This window comes from Drosophila pseudoobscura, chromosome 4 (genome assembly GCF_009870125.1).
Source record: "Drosophila pseudoobscura strain MV-25-SWS-2005 chromosome 4, UCI_Dpse_MV25, whole genome shotgun sequence".
NCBI classification, from domain to species: Eukaryota; Metazoa; Arthropoda; class Insecta; order Diptera; family Drosophilidae; genus Drosophila; species Drosophila pseudoobscura.
The window spans coordinates 13,289,922-13,300,215 of NC_046681.1; the positions used below are offsets into that span (position 1 = coordinate 13,289,922).

At 46.8% G+C, this 10,294-nt stretch overlaps 1 protein-coding gene across 1 annotated transcript; it reads right to left on the reverse strand.

Moving 5' to 3' along the window:
- Nucleotides 1–1,090: 1,090 nt before the first annotated feature.
- On the reverse strand, nucleotides 1,091–8,689 carry tio (zinc finger domain-containing protein tiptop). Its single transcript, XM_002132238.3, has 3 exons — nucleotides 7,604–8,689; nucleotides 3,860–6,402; nucleotides 1,091–3,411 (listed from the first exon to the last, which is right to left on the reverse strand). The coding sequence occupies exons 1-3, from the start codon at nucleotides 7,657–7,659 to the stop codon at nucleotides 2,837–2,839; spliced, it is 3,174 nt and encodes a 1,057-aa protein (XP_002132274.2). The 5' UTR covers nucleotides 7,660–8,689; the 3' UTR covers nucleotides 1,091–2,836.
- Between the last annotated feature and the right edge of the window lie 1,605 nt (nucleotides 8,690–10,294).

The following is a 10,294-nucleotide window of genomic DNA, read 5'->3' on the forward strand; positions in this document are numbered from 1 at the left end:
ATCTTACATCTATTAATCCTTGAAGGATTATGCTATTACGAAGTTTTTCGTGAAGTTCGGTCCCCAAAATCCAATAACAAAATACACAGTTTTCGGCTAGGCGCCAGATAAGAATTTCAGTATCCGTACCACGAAAAATCGAATGAAAAATTAAATGGATTTTGTTTCTATCATGATATTTTACAGATAGGAGAGGACGTTACACAGAACCGATTCTTCTGATCCCACTAGAAAACCTCGTAGACTCCTCACAAAAGCCTTTGGGAAATAACAACCCCAAAAATTCACCTTTTTTTCAATCGGAAACGTGCAACTTTTTATTGAACTCTTCTTTTTCGAACTATTTATTTTGGAAATTCCTTTTGTGCCGCAGATTGCGGTCTAATTTTGAATCAAAGTATTCAATTTTTAGTGTGTGTTTAGAGAAAATCATGTAAATGTTATTTTGAATGCTGCGCCTTTATTGCATTTATTACATATATATAACTTACACTTACGATCCTAAGGGGAGGGGATTTTTTGGGGGGAGGGCTGGGATGGTGTTACAGGGCATAGGATTGTTAGAGGAGGGCTGTGGGCATGGCGAAAAGGAAGCGAACGGTTTCGTTTTATAAATAATATCACAAAAACTCAAATACAAGTCGTATACATAAGTATTTATATCGTATATCGTATCATTATAGATGTAAACTATTCCCGATGATAGATTGATGCTCATGATGATGTTGATGATTGATAATGATGCTTGAAATGTTTTACATTCTCTGTAAGGATTCCTCTCCTCCGCCGAGAGGCTCTTCTCTTAGGTTTAGTTCTTAGGTTAGATATTCAAGATTCTTCTTAGTTATTGTTTGAGATTGGAGTTGCTGGTATACATGGGTTGTATATAGTATTCATATATGTATATATAATTTGTATATAATATTTATATAGTTGTTGTTTTTGTTTTTTGTTAAAATTGTGTGGCGTATACATGCGTTGCTGTGGCTACATTTTGATTTCGACTTTCTTCAAGAACATATAGCTTTTAACCTATCTTTAAGTACAGACATAGCTTTCCGTATCGTTCAAGATACATATTTTTATATAGTTTTTTTTTGTATTTTATGGAAGGAAAGTGCTATTTGCTAATTATTTACATTTATATAATGCATTATTTTTTGGGTATAATTTTCTTCTTCTTAAAAGTTTCTTTCAGGTTAACTTTGATTTTTTTGTTTTTGTCGTTTAGGTTTAAGTTTTTTCCAAGAGTTTTACGTATACTGCGTTGCATTTATTTTTGTAAATTGCTTAAATTTAATGATTTAATTTGTATAATTATTTTTAAGTATTTCGATTTTGGTTTTTGGCACGCTTTATTTTTTCGACCAGGAACTGCGGAATCGGAATAATATGGAATAATATATTCCATGGGAACGATCGAGCCGAATTCAAGTTCCATTTATCATTCAAAAATATCGACATCCAAAGAAAGAAACAAAGTTTGTTTCGCTAGAGTTCACTTATTTTTCGTTCACTCAAATTCCGCCACTCTCATTCGCACTCAAGAGTGTTGTCCACTCAAAACCCGTTCCGTTCCACTCAATAGTTCTGCTTCTCTTTCTCTCTCTCGTTCACCCCACCTACTTTGTTGTTTTTTCTCTCTTGCTTTCGCCTCCATCCAATCCAACTTTGACGAACTCGTGTCGTCGCCTTTCGTCAAACGGTTCGCTCCGGCACCTATGGTTGTCTCTGTCTGGCGCGAACTGCACCCGCCCGCTTTTGTGATGGACAGCAGTTCGTCAAAGTGGTGGTAATTGAATTTCTCAAGCACTGCACTGCACTCGCGCGTGCGACTGCGATGGCATGCTGTCTGATTGGGAAACAATAAAGCCGGACAAAACACATAGCTAGCGGAGAGTGACGTCACTCTCGATAAGAGAGAGAGAGAGCATGGAACAAAGGGGAAACTGAATGCTGTTGGACTGTTGGGGAAATATTCAGCAAAAGTAGGGGAAATATTTTGTGCAGAGAGAGGAGAGTGGAACAAGAGAGAGAGCTTTGCGAGAGAGAGTCTTAAATTTGGGAGCGTAAATTAGCTGCAGATATTCTCAATGTTATGCTCCACTCTCTCCATTGATCTCTGAAATGAAATCAAGGCACAAAACAGGAATCTCAGCTGCTATTTGTTGGGGTTTACACTCTGCAACAGAATAATGGTAATGTTAGTAGAGACTTCAGTTAAAAACGAATTTTTTTGGTAATCAGATTTATGGCCACAATAAAAAAGTCTTATAAATACAGTGAAAGCTCTCTTGGGCGGACAGGGGCTAAACTCTAAGTATGATATGTCCGCCTAATGGAAGAGATTCATTAGGAAAAAAAAACAGAAATAATTGATGGAAATAAGTATTATTTCCTTTCAAGAATCATGTCCTTCGATTGAAGGAAACTTTCCGTTGGTAGAACTTATGGAATAACTTATGGAGTCAAAGGAACTTTTCCTGCACTTCCGGATCTCCTAGATGTAGTCCCCTAGTAGATCTTTCATATTAAATAGATTGCTTCTAGGAATAGGTTAAGGAACTGTCCGGGAGTTAAGATTTTGGTGCAAAAAGATTGTTCTGATATTTTTCTAGTCAAGGAAACAGTCGGCTAGTAGAACTCTTATTTGTAGAACTTTTAGGGGCCTGTAAATTGTAAATTCTAACTACGAATCTGTCCGCCCGTAGAGCTTTCGCTGTAGAAAAACATTCAAAAGTTTCACAATTTAGTCGGAGATCTTAGGAATTCCTCTATAACAATCTTTAGTATAACAGACCCACTCCTCATCCTTCTTCGGCAGGTATGCCACTCCTTAGGCATTCTTCGATGACAGCTGCTTGGCCAATTCCGTGTACTTCAAGAACTTTGACTGCGGACTTTCGTCATACGGATTGATGGTGGGCGATGGCGATGGTTGCTGTGCCGCTGCCACTGCCACTGCCGGACTCCTCGAAGCGGCTCTCTTGGGCGAGGCCATTGGCAGGGACTTTGGTGACTGTGCTGCAGCTCCTGGCGACTTCATGGTGGGCGAATCCTCGCCATTGTCCTTGACAAAGTGCACCTTTGAGAGGTGATGGCGATAGGCCCCCTTCGACCCGAACGGCGTATCACAGAAGGAGCACTTGATGATGGAGGCATCGCCACCGCCGCCGCTGCTGGCGCTCAGCACCGCCTCGTTGCAGGCCCAACTGAAGGCCACCAGATCGTTGCCCCCGTTGCCCATTCCCGATGTGGCAGAGCCTGTTGTTGTGGTTGCAGCACTGCGCGTATTGGAGGCTGGTGGATCTGTCGTGTCGCAGAGCTTCTGCAGTGCCGCCAAAGGATGGGCCTTTGGTTTTTTAGTGGATATATTGCTTGAGTTGTTGTTGTTGTTATTATAGCAGTGTCCTGGAAATAAGGAAAAGGTTTTAGAAACGGTTTTGTATAGAGAGAAGAGGGGTTAAATAGATGGATGTGAATGATCTGTGGTTTGGCCATGAAGAGTGGGGATCTGTCCCTTGTAATTGATTGGAATATTCCTTAAAAAATGCGAGAAATTAATCGTAAATGAAGGTATATCATTTATTCTTCTCAGAGCTAACAGAATCGTATAAATGTTCTTTATAGAAAACTCTGAAGTATCTCTATCAAGAAAACAAGGCTCCATAGAATCTGTAAAACGTTTCCATAGAGGAATGGTTTTATGTCCTGAATGGAAAAAGTTCTCTGGATGAAGTAGAAACTGTACCTTGTACTAGTTTAAGATTCATTGGTTCAGAATTTGTTCTCCACTCTGTAATTCCCCCACAGATCATCTCAAGTAACCCCACATCTTTATGGGAGAGTCTCCACTTACCCGTATTATTATTATTATTATTCGCTTCCACTCCGCTCAGCTGATCGAACATCGAATTCAAGGCCAATAGACTTCCACTGTCCGTAGTCGTGCCTCCAGTCGTTGCCTGTGGCGATGGCGATTCGCTGTTGGATCTGGGACTCTCCCGTAGATTTCCGGCCGTCGAGTCCATGCTAAACTCCTTCTTCACGTTGATGTGCTGCCGCGGACTGGCCTCCATTTCGCCATGATCCAGCTCCAAGGGTTCCGCCTTGATGGTCGGCGGTGCAGGAGGCGGCGGTGCTTGGGCTGGCGCTGGTGTGTCCGGTGTCCTTCGGGGTGTGGCCTGCTGTCTATCCGGCGTATAGGCGGACTCCACGCGGCTGGCGCTGCTCGATTCGCTGGCACTGCGATCGCGCGAGGCGTAGGAGGAGCGCAGCAGGTGCATGGCATGGGCATCCATCAGGGGCTTTGTGTAGTCGCTGCTATCGTCGATCCCCAAGCGCTTCAGGATGCTGGCGCCCAGAGGTGTGCCCATATCGGAGTATCCTCCCCCTCCGCCGGGGTGCAGGCCTCGCGATCCCCTCGACTCGAAGCTCTTCTCGATCAGCTGCTCCAGGGCATTCAGCACGGATGGCGGCTTCTCGCCCGTCATCCCAGGACTCGGCAGGCGATCCATCGACTGGCTCTGGCCATGCGGACGCCTGGGGGGTATGGGTATGCTGTCGCCCAGGCACTTGCGTATGTGCTCCACAAACAGAGCCGTCTCGATCTTGCTGCCACACTTCTCGCAGGTGATTTTCGTGGCGGCAGCAAAGTCCCTCAAGGGCTTCAGGGCCGAGTCCAGACTGGAGTTGGAGCCGGAACGCTCCAGTTCAAGGAGTTTCCTCACCGGCAAAGATTTCTTGCGCTTCTCGTTGCGTGTCTGACGCCCCCGTTTGGAGTTCACTGCGGTGGCTCCTCCTCCTCCTCCTCCTCCTGCAGTGGCAGGCGGTGCCGGTGGCGAGACCGAAGAGGACGAGGACATGGTCGATGGAGACTCCTTGTAGTGCGACTGCTGGGCCATGTGGGTGCTTAGATCCTTGAGCGTGGAGAACGCCTGATCGCACACCTTGCACGTGAGCACCGCACTGACGCTGGCAGACGCTGTGGGGCCACCACTGCTAGCCGCCGGAGGAGGCGCTGCTGGGCCTCCCTCCCTGCCGTTGGGTGCAGCATTGGGTCGCTCGCGCTCGTCTCCCGACTTCCAGGAGATGATCTGCTCCTGGGATATGATGTTCGTGTAGTGCTGCGTCTCCTGCATGTGGCTGGTCATCTCCGCCAGCGAGCGGAAGCTCTGTCCGCACCACATGCACTTGAGGATCTGTCGCGTCTGCTCCGCCCCCTTGCCCAGCCACACGTCCTGGCCGCGCACCAGCTTCCGGGGCAGCGGCATCGTTTCCTTGATGAGCATATTCAGCTCCGATTTGGAGGAGTTCGAGGAGGTGGTGGAGGTGCTGCTGCTGCTGGAGCAGGCCGACGTGGAGGTGGACGTGGGCACGCGGGTCATCGGCTGATTCCCTGCCCCGACTGCGGCGGCGGAGGAGGGTGAGGGTATCTGCACGCCACAGTGCTGCGTCTCCTTCATGTGGGTCGTGAGGCTGGCCAATGTGGCAAAGCTCTGCTTGCACCACACGCACTTGAACACGTCCTTGGCGGCATCCGCGCCCTTGTTCAGCCAATGGGACTGCCAGGCGCTGTGTCTTCCCCCTGCTCCACTGCCTCCTCCCGCCGAGCCGGATGCTGTCATACTCCTGTGGCTGCTGCTGCTGCCGCTGCTGCTGCTCGCTGGCGGTGGCGTCTCCAGGCGGCTCATTTCGCTCATCTTCTCCAGCGCCTTGGTGGCCTCACTGGGCGCCATCTTCTTGGCCGCCACTGCCGCCAGGTAGGGATTCAGGGGTGGCACCCAACTGCCCGGCGGGAGCGGGGATTTGTAGTCCGTGGCTCGTGGCAGCTTGCGGACAGGGGAATCCCTCTCTCGCTCCTCCACCGTCGTCTGTCGCTTCCTGGCGCTCACCGACAGATCCAGGGGTCCATTGTCGCCCGATTCCGCCGGCTCTGGTTCCGGCTCGGGCTCCTCCTCATCGCTGGCCATCACCTCCGCCTCCTCGCTGGCGGGTCTCTTTCGGCTAAAATCCAGTGCCGGGGCCTCCTCCTCGGCCACCATGCTTCCGGGTGAGCCCATTCCGGCCGCCTGTTGCGTCGCCTGCTGCACCAGTGAGGCCGCTGCCGCCAGAGGATTCGTCAGCAGCAGGTGATTCTGTTGTGCAGCCGCCAGGTATGCGGCCATCGCTGCCGACTGCGGTGGCAGCAGTGCCGCGGCAGCTCCTGGCGCCAGTGTGGCCGTCAGTGGCAGTCCCACGGTGGGGGAGGTGGGCGTGTGCGTAGGCGTGGGTGTGGGCGCCGGCGTGAGGCAATCATTGGCGGAGCAGTGCGACTCATTCGACGGACACCGGCCATCGCCCGGCGCCGCGCCCGCAGAGGCATTCGATTCGCGGGACTGGCAGCGCGGACTGGCCAATTCGCTGGAAAGGATTCGAAGGGAAAGCGGGGTTTAAATGGAGGTACTATCAGGGAAGGAAGGTTCTTTATTGGAATACATGGAAGTGGGAGCAGATATTCCTCTACAGAGGCGAAAGGTTCGTATATTTTTCCTTTATTTCCTCATCATATAATCCCATAAGATCTCTTCTACTAAGATCTATTGTTAGGAACCTTTTCGGGACACCAGCAGGTGTGCTGATTGGGAAATATACAGTTGGAAGTCTTCTTCATAACCTAGACATTATCTTCAGGAGTATATTTCGATTCTACGATCTTAATAGGAATCCCCAATGCAGGTTCTAGTAAAACTTTTTCAGGAAAACTTCTTCACCTACAAAACAAAGTAAACTTTCCTTCGAAACTAGAACCCTCTTAGTTTCTTCTTAGTCACAGTTCCATAAAATTTCTATAATTTCTAACCACTTTTCAAAGTAATTATAATCCATATCATCATTAAGTAATACTCTCTTGTATCTACTGTTCTCTAGACACGTCTTCTCAGTATCAATCTATCATTTACTCGACTCTTTTCTTCACTGAGAAACAAGTATTTCACTTGAGTTATAAAATATAATTAATGATATTTCATTTCAAATTATAATCTATAATGTATGCAATTTTCCCAACTATAAAACTATAATTATTTCCTAAACTGAATCTATGCTTTTCTTTCATATATTCCATAAATAAATCTAAGTTTTTATTTCTAAAAAAATAATGCCAATCTTCACTGAAGAAATCCCCTGTAGGTGGTTAAAAAACACTTCCTCTGAACACTAACTCTTTTTTAATCAAATCTATAAACTTTCTTCTATAAAAAAAAGCTCCTGACATTCCCATAAACCCAACACAGAGCAGGACACTTCTACACCTTCGTATTTCCCTTGAAAAAATCTCCAAAAATAAACACAAATAACATTTTTTATCAGCTGCCCCAACAATTCAAACAAAATATTCCATTTAAATTCTCATTCGTCAAATATTTCCCCATCAAATAATTATCAAAAACAAAACTCAACTTTGAACCGAAACAACATTAAATTGTTCCCCAGAAAAAAAACAAACAAACTTTAAGCTTCGCACACAGACATTCCACAAAACTCTGATGCCACATTCCACAAGCATAAAGGAGACGGGGAGAGGAAGGGGGGAGGGGGGGGGGGGGCAGCACTCTACACTCACCTTGCACTCAATGCCTGGCGATAGATCTCCAGCATGACAGCCTCGTGCAGCATCATTTTGTGGCAGCAATTATTTTTGGGGTTTCACTTTTCTTTCAAATATTATTTATTTCTTTATATTTAGAACTATTTAAGATTACTGTTGTTTGGTAATTAATTTCGTCGCTGCCATTGATAGCGTTCTGTTCGCTTCGGTTCGGTTCGGTTTTTTGGATTTGTTTGTGTCACACTTTTTCGAAAAACATATGCGAAAAAAACGCGTTGAATTTTATTTTTGTTCGCCTCAAGAAATTTGAAATTCTTAAGCACAGAGCGGGGGGGCGGCGTGGGGTGGGTAGGCACAGGCAGAGCCAGCGGCAGAGGCAGAGCCTTTCCTCACTCGTACGTGTGTGTGTGTGTGTGTGAACGTGTCAGTTTCGTGTTGAGCTTCTATCAAAAACACACACACGTCAAATAAATCAAATGTCACAATGGCAAGGGCCAGGAACCACGGGGCTGAAGAGGAATGGAGGGAGGGAGGGGGGGATAACGACAACGACGACGGCGACTGATGACGAACGCGTATCAATGTGTGCGTGCGTGTGTGTGTGTGTGTGTGTAGTAGTTGTTGTTGCGGTCAAACTGCCGCCAATTCCAAGCAGAAGCAGCGACAGAGGCAGCACCAGCAGCAGGCAGCAGCACTTCCTTCTTCTCGTCCACCCATACACTTTCACCAACAACAGCTGCGTGTGTGTGTGTGTGATGGCTATTAATTTAATGTTTATTAATATTATTTATTTCGGTTTCTGGCACGATTTTTATAGGATTTTTTAGTTGTTTGCTTTGCGACTAGAATTTAAGTTCGGTTCTTTTTTTCGTTGATTATTTTGTGTGTGTTTTGTTTGCTGATTGACAAGCGCGTTCTTGTTTGCAATGTGTCGTCTAGCACCCGAGTACCGTTACAAGCGCCACTCTAACTGTGATTGTCGCCACCGCTGTGATTTCGGGCGATTAAAAACGCTACAATCAGCAGCGACATGATGTCTACGCTCAGCCGAACGAAAAGAGACAGACGTCTTTCGTTGTCGACGCGGAGCTGACAGCAGCACAAGCAGGCAGCAGGCAGCAGCAGCAGCAGCAGCAACGACAGCCAGCAGCGGCAGAGCATCAGAGAGAGAGCAATCAAACTGAGAGATAGATTGCAGCAGAAAGCGTGAGAGAGAGAGAGAGAGCGAGCGAGAACAACAGAACGGACGTTTTCCCCATTAAATTGATATATTGAGAGAGCGAATGATAGAGGGAAGATAAAACGCATGCGCTGGCTGGCTGTTCGGCAGCAGCTGCAATGCTTGTGTCGGAAGAACGCTGTTATTGCGCTGAGAGGGGGAACCAAACAGCACTGTTATGGCCTGTGAGAGCACTTCCTCACCTGTGTGCGAAATTCTGTGAGAGCAGGCTGTGAGAGCGGGCTTCGCGAGAGCATGAGGGGGAGTTGTTTCTGGCAAAGAACTGCAATGGCCCTGAGAGCCATAATTGCAATGCTTTACAGCCAGGCGAAAGAGAGATAGAGAGAGAGAGAGAGAACTTTGCCGGAGAGCATGTGGCGTGTGTGACAGGTGTTTGTGTGTGGGGGCCGGTCTGGCTGCTGTCTGTGTCTGTCTCTCTCTCTGTATGGGTGGAAGTTGTGTTTGTATTGCAGCTGGTCAAAACGATTGAGCACTGGTGGGTGGGCGGTCGGGGGTGTGACGGGGTAGTGGGAGACCACGCCGACGGCGCTGCTCGCGTCGCTGTCGCTTAAATCAAGGTTATTTATTGAAATTGAAAATGAAGCAATGCAGCGGCAGGGGGGCAGGGAGGGCTGGGCAGGACTAGGGCGGGTGATGGGGTTTCGCCACACGCATTGCTAAATGTTAAAGAGTTGCCACCACAGCCCGATAAAGTGAATTAATGCTTTTTTTTTTTGCATTTGACTAAAAGTTTTCTCCCCTCTCTCTCTCTCTGTCTCTCCTCCTCCTTTCACCCAGAAATGCGTGAGCCCGGGAGGGAACAATTGTTGCATGCACCGTAAAAGGAGGACAAGAGGAATGTGTGGCATGGATGAGGATGAGATTTCTGTGCGTAAAGATGGAAAGGGACAGCGGGCGGCTTTTACGGTGGTCTTAGAAGATTTCCTTCAGAAATGGAGCTTTTCTTTCAAAGGGTAACCTTTTCCATTTTCCGCTGGCCTTCTCCCACGCCCTGCCTTTCTTTTCTTATCGCTCTCCCTACTATAATTATTTTCCGATATTTGTGCGCAGACAGCCATTACGCATCTTTATTAGTTTCTGTTTCGTCTTCGAAGCGTTTCAAAAGCATCAAGACGGGGAAAATATAAAAGAGGAAAGCTAATTTTAGACGCCGAAGAGTTTGGTACCCTTAAGGATCCATTCGTTCTACGTAGAATATAGGATATAATCATAAGATAAGGATACATTTTATCGGAATCACCATTTTAACAGAGTTATCTTTCGGAAGAAAGATTTAGAAATATAAAAATATATAAGAAACAATTTCTTAGACATACAGATCCCTTTCTCTGTCCATTAAATACGTTTACCCAGTGCGAATTACCCCTTTGAAAGAGTATAAAAAGCATTCTTAGAATTTCTTCCTTGTTCCTCTTCCACTGTTCCACTAAAACCAAACCCCAAATAAGGTTAAGTATACGCAGCGT

Coding starts and splice junctions, on each gene's coding strand:
- tio (XM_002132238.3), bottom strand. CDS start 7,659: ATGATGCTGCACGAGGCTGTCATGCTGGAGATCTATCGCCAGGCATTG. Junction 6,403..7,603: donor CGCCAGGCATTGAGTGCAAG/GTGAGTGTAGAG, acceptor AATCCTTTCCAG/CGAATTGGCCAGTCCGCGCT. Junction 3,412..3,859: donor TAATAATAATAATAATACGG/GTAAGTGGAGAC, acceptor CCTTATTTCCAG/GACACTGCTATAATAACAAC.